This window comes from Trifolium pratense, linkage group LG1 (genome assembly GCF_020283565.1).
Source record: "Trifolium pratense cultivar HEN17-A07 linkage group LG1, ARS_RC_1.1, whole genome shotgun sequence".
In the NCBI taxonomy this organism is placed as follows: Eukaryota; Viridiplantae; Streptophyta; class Magnoliopsida; order Fabales; family Fabaceae; genus Trifolium; species Trifolium pratense.
In genome coordinates this window covers 9,255,219-9,278,482 of record NC_060059.1, presented here as the reverse complement: position 1 = coordinate 9,278,482, position 23,264 = coordinate 9,255,219, and the positions used below count along the sequence as shown (strand labels likewise).

The 23,264-nt window shown below is 32.3% G+C and overlaps 3 protein-coding genes and 1 long non-coding RNA gene across 10 annotated transcripts; 3 read left to right on the top strand and 1 right to left on the bottom strand.

The window, feature by feature from the left end:
- Positions 1 to 6,070: 6,070 nt before the first annotated feature.
- LOC123919993 lies at positions 6,071 to 21,619 on the bottom strand. Of its 7 annotated transcripts, none has more exons than XR_006813387.1 (8): positions 21,401 to 21,619; positions 20,804 to 20,871; positions 17,847 to 17,924; positions 14,745 to 14,843; positions 14,295 to 14,394; positions 12,966 to 13,121; positions 12,780 to 12,850; positions 7,668 to 9,458 (listed from the first exon to the last, which is right to left on the bottom strand). It is a non-coding gene; the product is annotated as an uncharacterized LOC123919993 (long non-coding RNA). The 7 variants fall into 7 exon arrangements; XR_006813379.1 differs by having other exon boundaries at positions 14,700 to 14,843; positions 21,401 to 21,606; XR_006813384.1 differs by having other exon boundaries at positions 12,966 to 13,129; positions 21,401 to 21,606.
- Positions 10,050 to 11,544, top strand: LOC123919967 (extensin-3-like). The gene is made up of 2 exons (XM_045972032.1): positions 10,050 to 10,979; positions 11,265 to 11,544. The coding sequence occupies exon 1, from the start codon at positions 10,135 to 10,137 to the stop codon at positions 10,948 to 10,950; it is 816 nt and encodes a 271-aa protein (XP_045827988.1). The 5' UTR covers positions 10,050 to 10,134; the 3' UTR covers positions 10,951 to 10,979; positions 11,265 to 11,544.
- Positions 15,419 to 16,773, top strand: LOC123919983 (extensin-3-like). Its single transcript, XM_045972051.1, has 2 exons — positions 15,419 to 16,232; positions 16,504 to 16,773. Exon 1 carries the CDS (start codon positions 15,454 to 15,456, stop codon positions 16,201 to 16,203), a length of 750 nt encoding a protein of 249 aa, XP_045828007.1. The 5' UTR covers positions 15,419 to 15,453; the 3' UTR covers positions 16,204 to 16,232; positions 16,504 to 16,773.
- On the top strand, positions 18,546 to 20,514 carry LOC123919974 (extensin-3-like). Its single transcript, XM_045972042.1, has 2 exons — positions 18,546 to 19,373; positions 19,645 to 20,514. Exon 1 carries the CDS (start codon positions 18,586 to 18,588, stop codon positions 19,342 to 19,344), a length of 759 nt encoding a protein of 252 aa, XP_045827998.1. The 5' UTR covers positions 18,546 to 18,585; the 3' UTR covers positions 19,345 to 19,373; positions 19,645 to 20,514.
- Positions 21,620 to 23,264: the final 1,645 nt, after the last annotated feature.

Here is a 23,264-nt window from a genome sequence, read left to right as displayed (position 1 = left end):
TTTTAAAAATAAATTTATATATTGGGATGGAGATAGTGTTCTACTATAGTTATCTCATTGTTCACGTCAGGGGTATGATAGGCTAATTAGATTACTTTTTAAAGCCCAAATCACGTCAGTTAGGCCCATGATTAAGAGCTGTTTTCATATGACATCGAAGTAAGGTAGTATGAAAATTGCTCTTTTCCCCTACCCCCATTGCTCACAGCCCTCTCTCCCTAAAATTTCAAAAATACTCTTAATAATACATACCTTAAGACATAAACTCGTGGATACAATTATCGGAAGATATTTTTTGATAGGTATCAAATTGCAAGTTTGAATATCACTATAAATTTATACTTCCAGAAAGATATACTCCCTCCGTCCTATAATAATTGCTTGTCGCAATTTGACCATGTGCACTGTTCATATAAACTACTTTGACCATATTTTTTTACTAATGTATAAAGATAAATATTAGCATATGATATCTTGTTAGATTTGTCCCGATGTGTAGTATCAAAATATCAATTTCTCATAATTATACCCAACAAAAGATATTCATTATAAAATTGTGCATCTGCAAATGTACAGTGATAAAATGTGACAATTATTTTGAGACGGAAGGAGTATGTTGTTTTTAAAGCACACCTAGATTCTTGAAACGCATCTTCTTTAACACTCAACCTCCAAAAGCTCTTTCAAAGTAAACATTTTTGGATTTGGATCATTTAAAGTGAATAAAATGTAAAGTGAAAAAATCAAGAGTTGTTATTTTAATAATCTTATGATTTATTATGACGTACTTATAATATCTACCTTTAATTTATTGGCTAAGATTACTCACTTTAACTTTATAGTGAACTAACTAATCACTTTAGATGAGGCAAATCAAACATTTTATAGTTTTAGTAAACTATTATAATGGTTTTGATGGAAAAAATGAACTTTTTGTTTTGAGATGTCAAAAGGGTGGTGTCTACAAAGGAACCAAGAAGAAATGAGGAGACACATGATCCTAAAAATATGAATGTTCATCTAAGTTGTATGATTATTTCCGGTAAGTAAAGAATAGAAACTTATTGATGTGAAGAAACTGGTTGCCGAGATGACAAGAAATTAAGTGAGTCTATAATGCACATCAAAGATACAAAAATAAAGTGTGATGGCAAGTGTGACAAAAATTAAGCAAGTTTATAATGCACATCAAAGATACAAAAGCGTCAAAAACCTAAAAAAATCATAATTCATTCATTGTTGAAAAAGTTTAAATTTTGCAAGAGAGTTTTCTACAATATACTAAACATGAAATAGATCATGAATTAACTCAAACAACTCATTTCTACACTAATCATCAATTTTTTTATTATAATCCATCTTATATTTATTGTTTTTGGTTTATAATCCATCTTGTATTGAAAACATTATTTTGAATATGCATTAAAAAAAAATTACAGTAAAAATATGCATTAAAATTGTTCCTATATTTCTGTCAAAAAAAATTGTTCCTATATAAAAAATAATTTTTAATGATATATTCTTGTCCTGTATGACACAATGAAACATATGCATCATGAATAATTTATACATGAATCACCAAAACCCTTGTTACATTAAGCTCTATCATTCATGAATCATGATCTTAAAAGATTTTCTCTACATTTCGTCGAGCTAGCAAAGGTAGATAGATGTCAACTAATAAGTTGAAGAAATCGGCTAAAAAGATTCCCAATTTAAGTTTTTGGAAAATGTTAAATAGTGTATCCGGTGTACTAGTTAAACACATAAATAAGAAAATTTTGTCTTAAAACTCGTGCATTCAATGCATTAAAAGTGTAAAAAAGTTGTTTTTATCAACATTAACTTTATGTTTTATTTCTATTTTTGGTATGCTTAACAAGTGCATCAGGTGCGCCATTTAACATGATCCTAAGTTTTTTATAATTTTTAGGCAACCCACATGAAAATTTTATTAACTTTGAATCTTTGATGGAGGGTTTGAACTACCAAGTTTTCTTCATTCAAAAAAAAAAAAAGGTTTGCATATGATAGAGGTTTCAAAAAGATTGCAGAGCTGTGGGGGGTCTTTGATGGTCTCACGTTTGCATATGATAGAGGTTTCAAAAAGATTGCGCTGCATATCGACTCTAATGTTGTGGTACACACTCTTCAACGCGATAAGGATGAAAGTGTTGTTGGATGGAGAATTATTCAAGAAATTAGACGGTTACTTGGTATGGATTGGGAAGTTAAAATTTGTCACTCTTATCGGGAATCAAATGCTTGTGCTGATGCTCTTGCTAATTTGGGGTGTGATCATGAGCCGGGGATGCGTGTGTATGAGCAATGTCCTGTGAGTCTGAGCTCATTGTTGTTAGCTGATGTTATGGGGATAACTACCCCTAGAGTCATCTCTCTGTAGTTTCTTTTCTTTTGGGCTTTGGCCCCTTTTGTATCCAAAAAAAAAATAAAAATAAAAAAAATTACCAAGTTTACTAGAAACTTTTTTTTCCTTTTTGGCAAAAGTTTACTAGAAACTTAACTAGTCCCAAATTTTAGTTGAAGTGTCTTTATATGTATGTAGTTTATGGTTAGAGTCTGTAAAATTTTTAAGGTTTATTTTTTAATGTTCAGATACATACTTTTTTAATGACTCAAAAATACATTTTTTTATTATTTTTATTTATAAAACTGTTACATCGTTTTCAATCTCATTTCCATTTCCATTTTCAAATATTTAGTTTAAACATAAATAATTTTTTATTCTCATCACAAAGAGGCAAACTCAAGATTGTATTGGCTTAGTCATCACCTACTCCAGTAAATTATTATTTGGGAAAATAATTGATTATAGTGTGAAACTGTTCTCTGTCTGCCTCACATGCAAATGGACAATTTTAGTAGATGTCACACTATATATTTTATTTATTAATTAATTATTACTATATATTAAGAGTCAGGATCCGTTGACACCAACTAGTTTGATACCAAATGTTACACCTCTCAATAACGTTTTAACCGATATAAATTTTATAAAATCCACCGTTGGATTGAAAGTTTACATCATATAGATCATTTGTGTAAAATTTCAGACAAATCCAAAATCATTAGATATGCTATTGAGACACATAAAGATTAACGGCATTTAAAAAAATACAAAAACCGTTAATTTTGATGTATCTCAATAACATATCCAATGATTTTGGATTTATTTGAAATTTTACACAAATGATCTATATGATGTAAACTTTCAATCCAACGGTGGATTTTATAAAATTTATATCGGTTAAAACGTTATTGAGAGGTGTAACATTTGGTGTCAAACTAGTTGGTGTCAACGGATCCTGACTCATATATTAAAGGTCAATTAACTGACAAGACTCGAGTTTTATGTTGTTTATTTTTTTTCTAAAAAATCAACCAACATGCTTTGCTTTTATTTCGCTAACTTTTAATCAATTTATTAAGACCAAAATTGAATACAAGGAACCGACATGCGTTTGTGTTGAGTTTGAAAGCTAAGTCAAAATCCTACTAAAGTTTCAAGATATACATGTCCTTTTGTTTATTTTTTGACAGCTACATGTCTTTTTTATCGTAGTATGAATGTGATTAATAAGAACTTCTCAAAAATAGTTTAAAGCTAAAATAGTTTAATAACAATAAAAAATGGGTGATAAAAATAATATATTATTTTTTGACGAATAAAATAATATATTATTATAATTTATTAAACATAATAAGCTATTTTTGGACCGGGTGTATTAGACAACTCTTAATTATTCTATTCTACAATTATTATTTTTTAAGAAAAATGAACTTTTGATTCTCTTTCGAAAAGGCACAATATACAATGTAAAGAGTTTAAATCCCTAATTATATTCTTTTTAAACAAGTTCACTGAATTAATTATTATTCATTAGAATTATCAATTCATGTGTATAACACACAAAAAATATTAAGAAAAAATACTTCAATTTTTTTTTTAATTAAAGAGGGCCACAGTTTGAAAATAAACTACAAAGCAATGTTTTTAGGATGACTCATCTCAATATTATCAGAAAAAAGTAAATAGTTAATTTGAGTGGGGGCATACTTATAAACGATCAACTTAGAATCAAGATATCGATCATTAATTGGTTCAATGGTGATTAACATTGAATTTAATAAGAAATATTACGATTTGATTGTTTGCAACTGTAATTGGAAGATGACTGAAACTACTTAATATCAAAACTCTATTGCATTTCAAGCTTCTCCACTATACAAAGTTTCCATCACCTTTTTTTCTTTCTTTTGAAGTTAAGTTTCCATCACCTTTGAAATCTATGTTCAATTTCATTTTTTGTCAAAAGAAAACTTCGTTGATTTCTTAAGCGAATAATAACAATTTTATATTCACCTTTCAAAGGCACCGCTCAATTTAGATGAGCTACTCTTTTTAATTTATATACTAACTAATAATGAATTAAAAAGATATGCACATCTAAGAAACCGTTCAAGAGTAGTTGTAAATTATTTATCTTTAACCAGCGGGTTAGGAATATATATATCTTATGTTATGGTCAGTTTGTTAATAAAAAAAAGTTGCTGCTAAAAAAAATGTGTCTTATATTACGGTGAATTTGTTAATAAAATTTTTTTGTTGCTATTAAAAAAAATAAAAAATAAGGGTATTGTTTGTATTATGAAAAGTCCACACCAAATTCATGTATCCTCTTTATATACAGTATAGATTTTTTTTTTATAAATTATTTATCTATAATTATCTTCTATATAATTATGTATTTAAAATAATTACACATAAATAAAAGATAGACGAACAATAAAAAAAATGTTTTGTTTTCTATATAATTATAATTGTCGTCTATATAAAAAAAATTTATTTCGAAAGTTAAATTAGAATCAACACTTTATAGATGAGTAAACTAACGAGACACGAAGATAGATGAGTCAAATGAAACTATTCCAATTAAGTTTGCACTATTTTTAATGTTGATGGCAGTTGTCTTGGTAACCCCATTAGAGCTGGGTTCGGAGGGCTTATTCGTTCTTCCAAGAATTGGATCTCTGGCATCTCGGTGTTCCTTCCAAGATCCTCTATTATTAATTCTTCACGCTGAGCTTCACGCTATTCATTAGGGGTTGTTCTTGGCTAACCAGATGAATTAACGCGATGTTACTTGTTACACATACTCTCTTCATTGTGTTAATATCCTTCATGAACAAACTCATAAATTTCAGAAGTATGCTAGCCTTAGGAAACAAAGGGTCCGCTACTTGTGAAATCTATTTCCTTTCCTTCATCATAATTTGGAAGTGCGCAATGCCAACACCCTTAGGAAAGAATAAATGTGCTAACTTTCTTGCTAAGTTTGGTCCCTCCTCAAACATAGATCGTTTGTTTCATTCCCTCCCTTTCACACGGTCTGTTGGAACTTCTCTCTGTAGATTCTTCTGAAACCTGGTTCCAAAGATTATAACTTCTCTTTTTCATTTTTTCCTTTTTTTTGTTTTGTTTTAGCTATGTAACATAAAAAAGAATTTAAATCCTTACCACTCACATCAATCAATTGTTGGTCAATTATTCTACATTTTATTTCCATATGAATAATAACTATTTTTCTAATTTGTAATTTATCTTGTTATAAAAATCATAATAATCTACTCGTCATTTTATAAAATATATGACCAGTCTTCATATCAAATTATATATAAATGGACTGTAGTGTTGTTTGTTTGTTCTTACTCGAGTAATTATTACCAACAAATACTATCTCTAGTCTTTGATTAATGTACTTAAACAATAAAACTAATTTAGTACATTAAACATGGTCTTTTACTAATCGTTAGTTGGTCTAGTGATAGTTATCATTAAATTTGGTTCGGAGAATCACTGTTCGATCTCCCGTAACTGCGATTGAGAGGAGGATAGTACCACTTAATATCCGAGTTGACCACCAAACAGATTAAGCGATCCAATACACCGAATACTAGCGGTGAAAAAAATAAATTATTTAAGAACAAATATTTTTCAAATAACCATCGATCTATAGAGATTTTTAGCAAAGAACTTGGACCCCTCAAACAATCGATCATGGGTTCAAAAATTGTAATAGAAATTTATTATATTGGTAAAAACAAAATCAAATGAGATTTATAGGTAGACAGCTGTAGTAGTAATAATAAAACTAATTAAACAGATATATCAAAAAATAAATTAAATGATCACTTTACAAATTGCACCAAGTGGGTGTAATCACCGACAGTTGCTTGAGTTGAGTTTACCTTCATATTTTTGACACAAAGTTAATAATTAATTTTAATTTTAATATAACTAAGAAGCACAAGTCATCATTGGCCAGTTCTGTTAATTAATTTTATAATGCATAGGCTATGGAGTAGTTGTTTGTGAATGGCCAGTTCCTTAGAACAATAAAATTTTCAAATGATAATTATGAAGATAAAAAATTGTTTTAGGGTGTCCTATATAACCATAAATCACACTCAACTCTAAGGCAGCAATATATATTCAAGATTCGAAATCTTGTATGAAAATGAAATGTTTTTAAAAAATACTACCTCGGTCCATATAAATATCACCTTAAGTTTAGATGTTTATGTTTATTATATACAGATAATTAAAAATGATACAACAAATATTATCAATTTTATAAAATAATAGCACATATTTTGATACATTTCTCTTTTGCAAATTTGAAATTTAACATAGGACGGGAGGGAAGAAATAATGTTGAGAATGAATAAACTCTTTGTTCAGTCTTGGAAGTTTCTAAACTATATTTTTTTTTGCAAATACTGTAATAAATAGTTTAAAACAATGGGGACCAAAGCAAGTTAAGCAACAAAGTTCATATGATAAATTCTAATATTGACCACTTCATCAGGTGGTTCATAGTGGACCAGTCACGAATACCATTATAACGAATACGAATTTTATAAAATTCACCGTTTGATTGAAAGTTTAAATCATATATATCATCCATAGAAAAATTTAGAAAAATTGAAAATCATTTATTATGTTATTGAGACACATCAAGATTAACGGTTTATTAAATAACGTAAATCTTGATGGGTCTCAATAACACATCAAGTGATTTTCAAAAAAATTTAAAAAATTTATGGATGATCTATACGATATAAATTTTCAATCCAATAGTGAATTTTGTAAAATTCATATTCGGTATATCACTTGTCCACGGTGGACCACGGTGAATTTTGTAAAATTTATGTGTCCTAATATTAATTTTTATCTTCCAAGACAAATGGTAAAAAATGTATCTAGCAATTTGCAAATGTGAATTTATTTATTTTTTTTAAAGTAGGCTAGTGGTTAAAAATTTCACTTTTAAAGTGAAAAAGTAGAGTGTCCGGAATTCGAATTCCGACCCTTAAATATAAAATGTGATGTCCATATTAACTGAGATAAGTTCACTTGGAACTGCAAATGTGCTTTTACTTAGATACAATTCTTTTTTAAAGGAGACTTATAATTAGAGACAACACTTATTATTTTTATATATTTAGAAACTAAATAGAGATATTAAACACTTTTAGAAGCAAAATTGAAAATGTATTCTTTTGATAATAATTTCAGTGTTAGCAACTTTTTTTGAACAATTCAGTGTTAGAAACTTAGAGTCAATAGATATGTGTTCCTCACAGATTAAAAATAGTACAATAATTAATTAAGTGACAATCTTGTCTTTTATGTGGAGAATTAAAAAATAAAGGTGGTGCCAACATTTCAACAGTTCTAGCTAATTTAATTATTCTGTTCTCAGCCTGCAACTTAGATCCAATCCAAATTCAGGCTTCGAAAGGTTTTTGGGTTACAACCGTTCTAAAATGCTTAGGGTCATTTGCTCCAAATGTCAATATGAACGAGTAATTCAATGTGCCATGTTTCCTAGAAGATGAGTTTCAACTGAAAGTAAACCTTTACTTAAAAAAAAAAATGTGAAAGTAAACTTATGAAGATGCTAAATTGGAGTTACATTGCACAAACAAAAATCTTTCATGGGGCGTTTTTCTCTTAATACAATTTGTTTTCTTAATTAATAATGTACCTTTGTCTTTAAAAAAAATTTAATACACTTTGATAATGTATTGTCAAGAAAGTGCAATATGACTTTAAGGTATAACATTCTATCTTAGTCTTGCTAAAAATTATAGTAGTAATCCATTTAAGGACTTGCCAATATATAGTCATTTCCGGTAGATCTAAGCTAGTAAATTATAATTAAAATTGCCAATTCTACTCCAAGTTTTAACTTTCGAAATTATATAAATTAAAAATTGAAGAGTGTAAAAATACATATATGATATAAAGTGAGTTAGGATTTTCTCTATTTTTCAAAAGAAACGTAAAACATACTGTAACCAGCAAAGCTAAGCAACAAACAAGAGCTACACTATATTATGGCATCAATTACTTAAAATTACTGTACAGAAGATTTGCAGCAAGTCATTGAGGATTAAAAAAGAGTATCACAGCAAGCCTTAGAACAATTGCATGATTTGCTTAAAATGTGTTTCAAAGCTAAATTAAAGTAGAGCACACATGAAGAAAACAAATGTAGAATAACCCCTAAAACAAATCGTTAGAGTAAGGTAATTTTGCATTACTTAATTAAGTTTATAAAAGATTATTTTAAAAATGATTACTTAAAAATGCAAGTATTCTCCATCCCCCTTTTTCCCGGATCTAGATCAGATACATGCAATTGTATTATTATTATGTTTATGTTTCTAAAATGATTGTCTATGTACAAAGACATATAGGGTAGAGAAAGGATATACCATTTTATATAGGGTTATATTATATGATTTATCATATCCAATCATAGAGTTATTTCTATTTAAACCATACTTTTCTATGGAAAGTTGTCATAATCCTATAGTCTATGGTGTACAAGTGAGACATTTTTTCATTATTATACATAAATTTGTTTTAAAAATTGGATTAAAATGTCTATTGTATCGAATGATATGTGATGTGACGTATTAATCCAATTGTGTGAAACTTATTAATACAATAATAAAAACAAATTTGTGTACATGTATTATTTAAGTACACTTACCGAGCAATGGTCAATATCTACGGCTACTTTTTATTCGAAGACCATTGTCCATTAAAGATATTTAGTTTATAAAACTTTCTAAACATTTTATTCTAAGGTGTTATCCCTATTTTTTATTATTATAAATTCATTCTTTTACTAAAATTTGTAAGAATTCACCTTTGGACCTTTTTTGGGATGTTCATATTAGACAAACTCAACCTTTTATTCTTATTTGGGTATACCGTACCATGAAATTTAGATTAGGAGAGACATGCTAAGAAGAACCACAAACCTCTACAAAAATTTGCAATAGAATTGTATGACCTGCCAATGCGGAAACTGTGACTTGTATCCAAGTGTGAGCAAGAGGTCCAATCATCTATGTCAACTCTGTTGATATCACAATGATATTAAATTGATATAAGAGTGAGATCTTAGAACATAATTTAGTGTCATATATATAAATCAGGTATGAAAACAAAATGATTAGAAAAATAAATATATGAATAAATCATTGAGATTTGTTATAAAAAAATCATTTTAACAATACAATGTTAGAAACTTAAAATCAATAGATACATTTCCTTACAGATCAAAAATAATTAAGCTATATTCTTGTCTTTTCATTTTTGGCAATCTAAAACTAAAATCAGGGTGGCATAAACATTCATGCGTGTTTGGAATCATGCACAAATCATGGTGACACAGTAATTTATTAAAACTCTAAACTGTAGTTTTTATCAAAATTACAGTATCTAATTTCAAACATGCACTCTATAGTCCTAGCTTTTGGATTCCCTTTTCAACTTGCCTGTTTCTACCAAAACCATTCCAAAATAATTAGGGTCACATTGCTCTAAAAGTCAATAAGAATTGGTAGTAATTCAAATACAGCCAGCCAGCCTTATAGTATAATTTAATATGGATGTATGCATATTTCCTAGAAGGTGAGTCTCAAGGGACAAGTTAACTAATCAAGATGCTTTAAAAATTTAACTATAAAATGGGGTAGCACCACCAGCATTCTTCCACACTCCACAGAAACAAAACAAACTTGTAAGAAAAAATGAGGTCCCAAATGGCCTCTACTCTCACTCTTGCATTAGCAATCCTCTTCATCAGTTTTGCAGCTGAAACTTCCGCAAACCAGTACTCTTATTCCTCTCCACCACCACCAGTGCACACTTACCCCCATCCAACCCCATCACCAGTCTACCATTCTCCACCACCACCAGTGCACACCTATCCTCATCCAACTCCATCCCCAGTCTACCACTCTCCACCACCACCGGTTCACACCTATCCTCACCCACACCCAGTCTACCACTCCCCACCACCACCACCACCCCACAAGAAGCATTACAAGTACGCATCTCCTCCACCACCACCAGTGCACACCTACCCTCACCCCCACCCAGTGTACCACTCCCCACCACCACCACACAAGAAGCCATACAAGTACGCATCACCACCACCACCACCAGTGCACACCTACCCTCACCCCCACCCAGTGTACCACTCCCCACCACCAGTGCACACCTACCCTCACCCACACCCAGTCTACCACTCTCCACCACCACCACACAAGAAGCCATACAAGTACGCATCTCCCCCACCACCACCAGTGCACACTTACCCTCACCCTCACCCAGTCTACCACTCTCCACCACCACCATACAAGAAGCCCTACACCCCACACCCTTACCCTCACCCTCACCCAGTCTACCACTCTCCACCACCACCAGTTCACACCTACCCCCCTCACGTTCCCACCCCTTACCCTCACCCTCACCCAGTCTACCATTCTCCTCCTCCTCCAGTCTCTTCCCCACCTCCACCACACTATTACTACAAATCCCCTCCTCCACCTTACCACCACTAGATAGCCTATACTTGGCATCACACCACATGGTAAATTTTCATGCAAAATATATTATAATATTAACAATTACAATATTTCCTTTCACAAATCAAAACATATTCTCTCATTATTAACTAAGTAACAGTATAATTGTCCAGTATAAATGCAATCCTAATTTAAAATGAAACTTCATGTGCAATGAAACATTCTTTTACTGTTTAATGATTTAGTATCCATTTCTTTTAAATAAATCTTGGTCTTATAGTTTTTGGTTATTAAGGGATTAGAGTATCAAACATAAACTGACAGATCAATATATATTTGGATTTTTGTAGGATCTAAACAGAAAGTGTGAAAGCAAAGAAAGTCATGCACAAAGAAGATCAAGGGGGATTCTTCACGTATATTTCGTCAAATGTTTGAATATTATTGTTTAGCGGGCTGCTTTTATTTATTTAATTTGTGTATTTTGTTGTATTAGCCACAGCTGTAAGGCACTGCCCCACCATGCATGTGTCTGCAGTTGTTTGCATGAATTGTGTATTTTTCAAAGTTCGGTTTTGCATCAAGCTGACTGACAAGCCAAATAAATATATATATCCCCTATTATAGAAATATGTCCCTTGCATCTATAGCTCTTTTCTAATAATCTATGTTTATTTGTTTGTACTACATTTATTTTTGGTTTACCTTTCTTGGTACAAATTAATTTTTAGTTTAAATAAAAGTGAATTTGGTAGCAATTTTAAGAGAAGCCAAAAGAAATAAAAGACTATTGCTTCTCAAAAGAAGGAAGAAAAAGAAACCATTTTATAGGTGAACTAAGACTCGTGTCTCAATGTGTGTTTTCTTTTAACGACAAAGATTTATAATAATATAAACAAGAGTACTCCAACTCACTACAAAAAGAGGTGCAACACTTCAAACGAAAAAATAGCACACACCATGAGCACTACTACAGAGTCACTAGAGAAGAACTACATCATAAGTCATAACCCCTCAATAAGGACAATGTGTGTAGTTTGTACTTGTGCTTATGGAAGTGTTTCTCCAAGTCTCAATGTCTATAGTTTAACCCCATCAAAAAAGAAAACAAATACTCCCTTACCCACTAACACTAAGAATCCAAACAGACATCCCTCGTTCCAACCATCTATGTATTGAAATTCGATACAAATAGCAGCAAAACATCCAAGTACAAAAATCAATTGTTTTAGTTTTATCACAGAATCAAACCAAAATGTGGGAAGTTGTCAAAATATTATATTTCCTCCAATAAGTGCATTTTATCCTTCACCATCAACTAGATTGATTACTTCAATTGAAAACTATTAATTTTTTATATTTGATCTAACTCATCCTTACAAACTGGTGTTTCTCTTTTTAGACTCGTTTCCGACCTTATTACTTTTCCACTAGGGACTTAGGTTTTTTCTAATAAAAACATTTGGGACATTTTTCACAGCAGTCATTTTACAGTCAGACAAATTCTTATTCTGCATTCACCCAATAACCCATAACAGTAACCCATAATAGCATGTGCCTTTCACAGTCAGACAAACAATAAAATATTAACAGCTTAAACTTTTTGAGAATCTGAGCATATTTTAAAGAAGATCATATGGATACATATTCACTCATGAATATTCTATATGATTAATCAATTGAAAGAAAAAAAATGTTGCAATGTGTGGCCATATCCACAGTAATAATCAAACCAAATTTTACTTGGCATGAAAAAAATTATTAAAACTGCTGAAAACAGATAACTGTGCCTATTTCTTCTACATATACCAAGTTAAATGTAAGGAGTTTCAACAGAGCTCGTGAAAGGAAATGTAGGAGAATACCTTTAGATTTCGCTTCACCAAAACTCTTCTGTAACTCTGCTCGTGCAAACAAACGAGTGTTGTTCCAAGGGCTAAAAATGAATATAAATAAAAATAAGTGTAGTAAGCAAAGGTTTACAGATTTACAATTACAAAGAATAAATTGTGATGATTCCTAAAATCGAAAAAGGGAAAGGACGAACTAACATTATGAGTATTCGAAGAATTGCTGCTCTGTCAAGTTTCTCCAGTTCAGCTTGACTCGATAAAATTAGTTCATCTTGAAATTCGAATTGAGTTTGATATAAACCTTCTTTTTAGCTCAAGCTCGGCTCTTCCAAGTCCGCGAACAACACAGTTCATCTTGTGAGCTCAAATCACACAATTCAAAAGTAAAGTTTCACCTTTTAAATTGATAATTTAATAGTAATTACCAAACAAAAGTACAGTAATTTTCTAGATATATTTTTGTTAACGAAAAATTGGAAGTGCAAAGCCATCATTATGCCTTCACTGACATCCTAACTATATTGGTATAAATTGTCTAATTGAAAGAAAAAATATATATAAAGGAGGCCTTTGAAAAATTCCTATTCCTTTAGATAAACCTCGCTATTGTGCTTTAAATAATTATGAATTATATGTCCACTATACATAATCCTCAGCAAAATAGAATCGATAAACAAAATTTTAACCTTAAAATCTACCTATCATCCTATCATAAACATATTCATCCGGCAATTAAAATAGATAGAACCGTTGAACAACAAACCATTGTATTATTAACCAACAATAATGTTTCGGACTAGGTCAAGGTCCAATCCGAAAAGGGTCCATGGTCTAGCTATCATAACATACCGTGTCCCAGAGACGCACCGGACAAATTGTTGCCATAAATGTACAGTTGAGTATAGTAGACTTCAAAGTGAGGGATATATTTGAATGTAGAATTGAAATAAAATAAGGGTCGTGTAAACTAGTATCATGGGCACTAGTTAAGGAACTAAAATAAGTAAGTTTTATATTAAAAACAACACATTTTATATTTCAAGAATTTGACGACACAATTTCCAAAGTATTTTTACTATCTTTACTTCTTTAACTAGTGCCTAGGGTATATTTCTCTTTTACAAATGTGAAACTTAATATTTGATGGAGAGAGTAAATAATTTTGAGGATGAATAAGCCCTCTTTCCAGTTTAGTCACCAAACAATATACAAATACATAATAAATAGTTTTGGAAGTATATGAAAAAACGTCATTTTAGTTTCTAAAGCACATGAATTTTTGTTCCGTAGTCCCTAGCATCATTAAAATAGGCACTACAATATTTCATATATTTTAGAATGGGTAGTCAGAATAATTTCAGTGTTAAATTGAAGATGTACTCTTTTCAGAATAATTTCAGTGTTAGAAACTTAGAATCAAAAGATATGTTCGTTACAGATCCAAAATAGTAATAACTAAGTGACAGTCTTGTCGTTTCTTTGGGATAATAAAAAATAAAGGTGATGCCAAAATTTCAACAGTCCTACCTATTTTAATTATTCTGGTCTCAGCCTGCACCTTGGATCAAATACAAATTCAAGCTCCAAAACGCTTTGGGTCACAACCGTTCCAAAGTGCTTAGGGACGCTGCTCCAAATGTCAATATGAATGAGTAATTCATATAGTTAATATAGCCAGCCAGCCTTATATAATATCAATATATGTCATGTTTCCTAGAAGATGAGTTTCAAGTGAAATAAACTTATCAATATGCTAAATTGGAGTTACATTGATATATTAGTTTTCTTAATAATGTGCTATCTATTAGTGTTTTCTTAATAATGTACGTCTATCTAATATGTACTCTATTTCAAATATAATGTGTTCAGTTAGACAGTGCATGGTCAGGAAAGTGTAGTATGAATTTAAGGTATAACATGCGATCTTAGTACCATGCAATTAAGATTATGAGAGACAGGTCAGGAAAAACCACCAACCCCAGTAAAGATTTACTCGTGGGAATTCTGACTTGAACCAAGTAAGTGCGGCAAAATATCCAACCATCTATGTCAACTCCCCAACCATCTATGTCAACTCTGTTGATATCACAAATAAAATTTAATTGATATAAGAGACATATATTAGAACATAATTTAGCGTCAAATAATTACACAACTTCAAAATCTTAAAATCGGGTATGAAAACAAAATTATTAGAAAAATAAATGAATAAATCATTTTGAGAAAACAATGTTAGATATTTAGAATCAAAAGATATATTTCCTTACAGATAAAAATAATAAACCTATATTCTTGTACTTCATTTTGGGCAAACAAACTAAAATCAAGGTGGTCTGACCATTTCTATAGTCCTAGCTGTTTGATTCTCTTCACAACTTACCAATGACTGCCAAACCAAATTCACTCTCCAAATTAAAAGAACTTGGGTAGCAAAGAAACCATTCCAAAATACTTAGGGTTGCATTGCTCTAAAAGTCAATAAGAATGAGTACCATTCAAAGAGAGCCAGCCTTATAGTATAATTTAATATGAATGTATCATGTTTCCTAGAAGGTTAGTCTCAACTCTCAAGGGACAAGTTAACTAATCAAGATGCTATGTTGGAGTTCAATGGAAAAGAATCCAACTATAAATAGGGATAGCACCAGCATTCTTCCACAGAACCAAACCCCGCTTGTAAGGAAAAATGAGGTCCCTAATGGCCTATGCTTCTCTCACTCTTGCATTGGCTATGCTCTTTTGCAGTTTCCCATCTGAAATTTCAGCAAAACAATACTCTTATTCCTCTCCACCACCACCAGTCTACTCACCATCACCACCACCAGTCCGCTCTCAACCACCACATTACTCATCTCCACCACCACCAGTTCACACTTACCCTCACCCAACCCCATCCCCAGTCTACCACTCTCCACCACCACCGGTTCACGCCTACCCTCATCCAACCCCATCCCCAGTTTACCACTCTCCACCGCCACCGGTTCACACCTACCCTCACCCACACCCAGTCTACCATTCTCCTCCACCACCAACACCACACAAGAAGCCTTACAAGTACCCATCTCCCCCACCACCACCAGCGCACACCTACCCTCATCCTCACCCTGTCTCCCACTCTCCTCCACCACCACACAAGAAGCCATACAAATACCCATCACCACCACCCCCACCAGTGCACACCTACCCTAACCCTCATCCAGTCTACCACTCTCCACCACCACCACATAAGAAGCCATACCCTCACCCTCACCCAGTTTACCACTCTCCACCACCACCAGCTCCCACCTACCCACCTCATGCTCCCCACCCAGCTTACCATTCTCCTCCGCCACTACACAAGAAGCCTTATAAGCACCACTCTCCTCCTCCTCCAGTCCATTCCGCACCTCCACCACACTATTACTACAAATCACCTCCTCCACCTCGCCATTACTAGATAGCCTATAATTGGCATCACACCATATGGTAACTTTTCATGCAACATATATTATAATATTATAAGTACAAAATTTCCCTTCACTAATCAACTCCCATTCACTCTTTATTAAATGCATATACTGCATACAATCCTAATTTAAAATGAAACTTCATGTGCAATGAAACATTCTTTTACTGTTTACTATTTTAGTCTACATATCTTGTAAGCTAATCTTTTTTCTTAGTGTTTGGTTATTAAAGGATTAATTAGAGTATCAGACATAAAGTAACTGATCAATATATATTTGTATTTGTGTAGGACCTAAGCAGAAAGTGTGAAAGCAAAGAAAGCCATGCACAATGAAGATCGAGGGGATTCTTCACATATATTCCGTCAGTGTTTGATTAATATTGTTGAGAGAGCTGCGTTTATTTATTAAATTTGTGTTTTCTATTGTATTAGCCACAGCTGTAAGGCACTGCACCACCATGCATATGTCTTCAGTTTGCATGAATTGTAATTTTAAAATTTCGGATTTTTATCAAGCTGACCGAGAAGCTAAATAATATTTATCCCCCGTTATAGCAACTGTCCCTTGACTCTATGGCTCCTTTTATATTATTCTTGTGACAATAATAATTTATGTTTATTTGTTTGTACTAATTATTTTTGGTTTACCATTTTTGGTACAAATTATTTTTTTAGTTTAAAAGTGAATTTGGTGGCAATTTTAAGAGAAGCCAAAAGAAATAAAAGAATATTGCTTCTCAAAATATAAAATTAAAAAAAAAATACCATGATATATGCAAACTAAGGTTCATGAGTCCTCCATTCCACTACAAAAATAGATGCAACACCTCAAACAAAAAAGTACACACTAGAAGCACAATTACAGCAAGAGCAAAACGAGATAGATAGATAGATAAAAGAAATCCCCTGGCCCTCCCCCCAACTCAATGTGTATGTTTTGATACATAGTTCCGACTTTGTATTGCTAAACATAACACATCTTGTGTTTGGTTTGGCCACGTCAATGCATTGATTTACTTATCAAAAAACGAAGAAGAAAATACTCCCATGCCCCCTGAGTATGCAAAAATAAAATAAAACTCTGCTATTGATATATCGACATCCCCCGTCCCAACCATCTATGCATCAAAATTCTATACAAATAACAGCAAAATATCGAAGTACAACAACCAATTGTTTAAGTTGTATCATAGAATCAGACCAAAATGTGTGAAGTTGTCAAAATATCCTATTTCCTCCAATTAGTGCATTCTATCCTTTCGACCGCAACTAGATTCATTACTTCCATTGAAAGCAATCAGGACATTTTTCACAGAAATCCTTTTACAGAGCAAGCATACGTTCAAGAAACTGTCAAATTCTTATTCTACATTCACCCATAATAGCATGTGCCGTTCACAGTTAGACAAACAAAAAATAGTATATTTTATACCGTTATCTCACTTTGAGTGGTACTACTAAAGAATAGAATGTTTCAGATTTCATTGCAACCAAAGTACTAACTTATATTATTCTCAACTAGATATCACATGCTTCATCTTTTGAAATGCATATGTATGAGTATGAGTAACATGTGATCTTAGTACCATGCAATTTAGATTATGAGAGACGGGTTAGGAAAAATAACCAACCCCAACAAAGATTTACTCGTGAGAATTCTAACTTGAACCAAGTAAGTGCGGCAAAAGATCCAACCTTCTATGTCAACTCTGTTGATATCACAAATAAAATTTAATTGATATAAGGTAAAGGTACATGTATTAGAACATAATTTAGTGTCAAATAAATTACACGACTTACAAAATCTTAAAATTGGGTATCAAAACAAAATTATTAGAAAAATAAATGAATAACCATTTTGAGATTTTTTTATTATTAAAAAATAAATCATTTTGAGAAAACAATGTTAGATATTTAGAACCAATAGATATATTTCCTTACAGATAAAAATAATAAAGCTATATTCTTGTATTTTCATTTTGGGCAAACTAAAACAAAAATCAAGGTGGTGTGAACATTTCTATAATCCTAGCTGTTTGATTCTCTTCTCAGCTTACCAATGACTGCCAAACCAAATTCACTCTCCAAATTAAAACAACATGGGTAGCAAAGTAACCGTTCCAAAATACTTAGGGTCGCATTGCTATAAAAGTCAATAAGAATAAGAATGAGTATTAATTCAAAGATAGCCAGCATTATAGTAAAATTTAATATGAATGTATCATGTTTCCTAGAAGGTGAGTCTCAACTCTCAAGGGACAAGTTAACAAATCAAGATGCTATGTTGGAGTTCAATGGAAAAGAATCCAACTATAAATAGGAGTAGCACCAGCATTCTTCCACAGAACCAAACCCCACTTGTAAGAAAAAATGAGGTCCCTAATGGCCTATGCTACTCTCAGTCTTGCATTGGCTATGCTCTTTATCAGTTTCCCATCTGAAATTTCCGCAAAACAATACTCTTATTCCTCTCCACCACCACCAGTCTACTCACCATTACCACCACCAGTCCACTCACCACCACCACATTACTCATCTCCTCCACCACCACCAGTTCACACTTACCCTCACCCAACCCCATCCCCAGTCTACCACTCTCCACCCCCACCAGTTCACACCTACCCTCATCCAAGTCCAACCCCATCCAAAGTTTACCACTCTCCACCGCCACCGGTTCACACCTACCCTCAGCCACACCCAGTCCATCACTCTCCACCACCAACACCACACAAGAAACCTTACAAGCACCCATCTCCCCCGCCACCACCGGTGCACACCTACCCTAATCCTCACCCTGTCTACCACGATCCACCACCACCACACAAGAAGCCATACAAATACCCATCACCACCCCCACCAGTGCACACCTACCCTCACCCTCATCCAGTCTACCACTCTCCACCACCACCACCACATAAGAAGCCATACCCTCACCCTCATCAAGTTTACCACTCTCCACCACCACCAGTTCACGCCTACCCTCCTCATGCTCCCCAGCCAGCTTACCATTCTCCTCCACCACTACACAAGAAGCCTTATAAGCATCACTCTCCTCCTCCTCCTCCAGTCCATTCCGCACCTCCACCACACTATTACTACAAATCACCTCCTCCACCTCACCACTACTAGATACCCTATAATTGGCATCACACCATATGGTAACTTTTCATGCAACATATATTATAATATTATAAGTACAAAATTTCGCTTCACTAATCAACTCCCATTCACTCTTTATTAAGAGCATATACTGCATACAATCCTAATTTAAAATGAAACTTCATGTACAATGAAACATTCATTTACTGTTTACTATTTTAGTTTCCATATCTTGTAAACTAATATTTTTTCTTGGTGTTTGGTTATTAAAGGATTAATTAGAGTATCAGACATAAACTAACTGATCAATATATATTTGTATTTGTGTAGGATCTAAACAGAAAGTGTGAAAGCAAAGAAAGCCATGCACAACGAAGATCGAGGGGATTCTTCACATATATTCTGTCAGTGTTTGATTAATATTGTTGAGAGAGCTGCGTTTATTTATTAAATTTGTGTTTTCTATTGTATTAGCCACAGCTGTAAGGCACTGCACCACCATGCATATGCCTTCAGTTTGCATGAATTGTAATTTTCAAAGTTCGGATTTGTATCAAGCTGACTGAGAAGCTAAATAAATATATATCCCCCATTATAGCAATCTGTCCCTTGACTCTATGGCTCCTTTTATAAATTTTGTATCTTGTTTGTTACTTTTTTTATTAAAATGTTGAAATTTCATTTGAGAGACAAGGAAATTGACATGTGATTTCATGGATTGCTACGTAAATCTAGAACACAAGGAAAATTCAACTTTGCAATAATGGTAGTGATGTGTGTTTGGACCAAGATTGGAGAAGAAGGTGAGGGAAGACATTACAACAACTCCAAATTTGTTCTCATTCTTAGTCTATGGTATGGAGAAAGCAAACATTAAGACAGTCATGAAAAAGAAACCCATATAGGAAAATAGCCAAATTATGTTCTCATTCGTGGTCAGCAAACATGAAGACAGTCATGAAAGAGAACCAATGATATAGTAAACCAGTAACCTGGCAGAATAATAAGGTCGGGGAATTCGTATGAAATGCTATTATTTGGTGTATTTGAAAACTTATCGAAGGAAGTGTCTTCTTTGTTTTCTGTAGTGTTATTATTCCTAGGTATGATTAGTCTCTATGTTGGTGTTAGTGTGTGGTTTGATTTGTTTTGTACCTATATTTAATTGTGAAAGGCTTATACTATAGTATGTTTGGATCAGCTTCTTGTCACCGCCACCGCCCATTTTCTATGCATTTTACCGTGAAAACCAAGAAGCTACAAACTGGAGCTTCAAGTTAGGCACACGTCTGGTGATAAACGCGTGTCTACACGGTTTTCCCAAACATACATTTAGAGTGACCTTGTACACGATATCCCAAAAAAAAAATCTATGTTCTAAATTTTATTTAAGAAAGAACAAATGTTCTTAAATAAAAACATGGCAATTGATAAAACAAAGATATTAACTGATCCAACAAAAATGCCATAGTACAGCATAGTGATATACCTTATAAATGTTTGTACTTTTGTAATCTTATAAACTTCATGAATTGAATTCATTATTCATTTCCTGCGCTGGACAAACATTATATAATGTTAGAACAGAACCAACATCATCTCTGCTGACAAATGTACATACACTACCATACAGCAAGCAAGCATGTATGCAGAAATTCATCTTCTTGTATTGATTACGGTCGTCGATTTTAAAAAATTAATGCGAAATTATTTCAAAATACAATTGTCTACATACATTGATTGAATTGTACTACATTCTGTGCATATGCAAACAATAATAAGGAATAAAATTCAAATAGAAGCTATATAAGTTATGGATACACCAGTTCGAAAATTACTTTAATAATTCAATAATTGCAATAGCAATTTTAGGTGTAACTCACATTCTGATTCTTTTTCAATCATGAATATTCGATATGATTAATCAATAGATGAAAAACTGTACATTGTGTAGCCATATCCAAAGTAATAACAAAACCTAATTATAAGGAACATTGAAAATACAGAAAAGAGAGTAATGTGGCATTTTGTTCTACATAAATTAAGCTAAATACGAATATGAAATACTACTAATCTTACCACATACCGTGAAAAGAAGTGTAGAACAATGGCTTTACGATTTAGCTTCGCCTGAAATTTGGTCGTGAAAAGTGGTGTTGATCCGAGTGATGAAAATGGATATAAGGAATTAAGCGAGGGTTAAAGGAATCGTGACGCGTAAAATCGAAAGGGGGTAAAGTGAAGAAACTTCACATTATTGATGAGCAAGTTTCTGTTCCCCTTCCCCCTTCAACTTCTTGTTTTCAAAATAAGTAAAAGCACAATTCTTTATTTATTTTCTTTAATTCTGATAAAGACACAAAAAGAACTTCTAAGATAATAAATTTAGTTAATGAAAATAAATTAGTTCGGGAGGACAATTTTTATCGAATTTTATTTGTCTTTTGGTCGAACTCCGAATTATTAGGACACATTCCCCTAGAAACGTAGAAGATAACACAAACAATTAATTGATGAGAAAAATGAAAATGAGATTAAATTGAATACATTTTCAATAAAAAAAGATATTCGATTCATATATTATAAACTAAATTTTTTCTTCTAATTTTCTAATGGGACCGATAGAGGTACATGTTTAACCGCTCAGACATTATACATATTGCAGATTCCTAAACAACTTTACAGGATATTTCGGACCACATTACTTGACGGCTTGGTCGTGCTAACACTCCCCTCATTGAGGAAATTAGAGAAACAATTTTAAATGTTAGAATTCCTAATGTAGTGAATTTGGACCTATATGATTTGTGGGTCTAGAAAAGTCTTCGGGTACTTACATTGCTTCCTCTAGTTATGTCTGGCTTCTAGAGAAGGCTAGATGTTGCTGCAACTCTTTAGACTGAAGATGGATTTGGAAGTGTAGTGCATCGGCTAAAACACAAATTTTCCTTTGGATGATTGCGCATGATGCTCTCTTAACCAATCAATTGAGACATACTATAGGTTTTGCATCAGATGTTCTAATTCTATTGCTAGTATTGAACCAAGGCTTGAACCAATAGTTGCATATGTAAACTTCTTATGAGTGCTTTTAGTAGTATTTCGATCAATTATGTTTGAATGTATTAGCTCATATGGTTGTGCTATACAAGTTGATCGTAAGACTTGGTTGGGTTATGCCTTTCCTCTAGATAACTTTATTGTTATTTGTAATTCTTCTATTACATTGATGCAAATGTTTGATTTTAAAAATAAAAATAAACTGTATGGATTTTTTTTTTCATTTATTTGATTATATTGTAAATGCAAAATATTTTGTTAGTAATGGAAAAATTGTAGCTCAAATTTAAGGAATGTTGTGGCTTAATATGAGCAATCAAACAGCTAATTTAGCTTGTTCAAAAAAAAAAAAAAGAGCAATCAAACATACACTATAATATGAAAAAATTGTAGCTCAAATTTCAGGAATGTTAGCTTAGGCTATGTTTGGCCCAGCTTATTTTGAACTTTTTTACTCCTTAACAAAAAAGTTGGGCCAAACACTTATTTTAAAAAGTACTTAATAGAAAAAGCAGCTTATCATATGTGTGTAAAATATGCTAATAAAGTACTTATTGTGAAGTAACTCTGTGGAACTTTTTTAAGTGAAATCAACTTCTCGGTGCATCATGCCTCTTCGATTCCCACAGGAGACATAATAATATTCCAATGATATTTTACAATTTTTTTGTTTTTGACCGTATTTTCTTAGTATATTTTACATTTTATTGTTTTCTTCTTTAACATAATGATATCCTGCGTTTTTTTTATCTACGTATTTCTTATTAAAAACAAAAACTACTCATATTTTAATATTGTGTTTCCTATTTTATTGTTTATTATAATTATAATTTTTCCATTCATGATTTTATAATTTATAATAATAAATTGATAACCATAACTATGTACCC

Excerpts from the sequence above, each read along its gene's own strand:
- LOC123919967 (XM_045972032.1), top strand. The coding sequence starts at position 10,135 with ATGAGGTCCCAAATGGCCTCTACTCTCACTCTTGCATTAGCAATCCTC.
- LOC123919974 (XM_045972042.1), top strand. The coding sequence starts at position 18,586 with ATGAGGTCCCTAATGGCCTATGCTACTCTCAGTCTTGCATTGGCTATG.
- LOC123919983 (XM_045972051.1), top strand. The coding sequence starts at position 15,454 with ATGAGGTCCCTAATGGCCTATGCTTCTCTCACTCTTGCATTGGCTATG.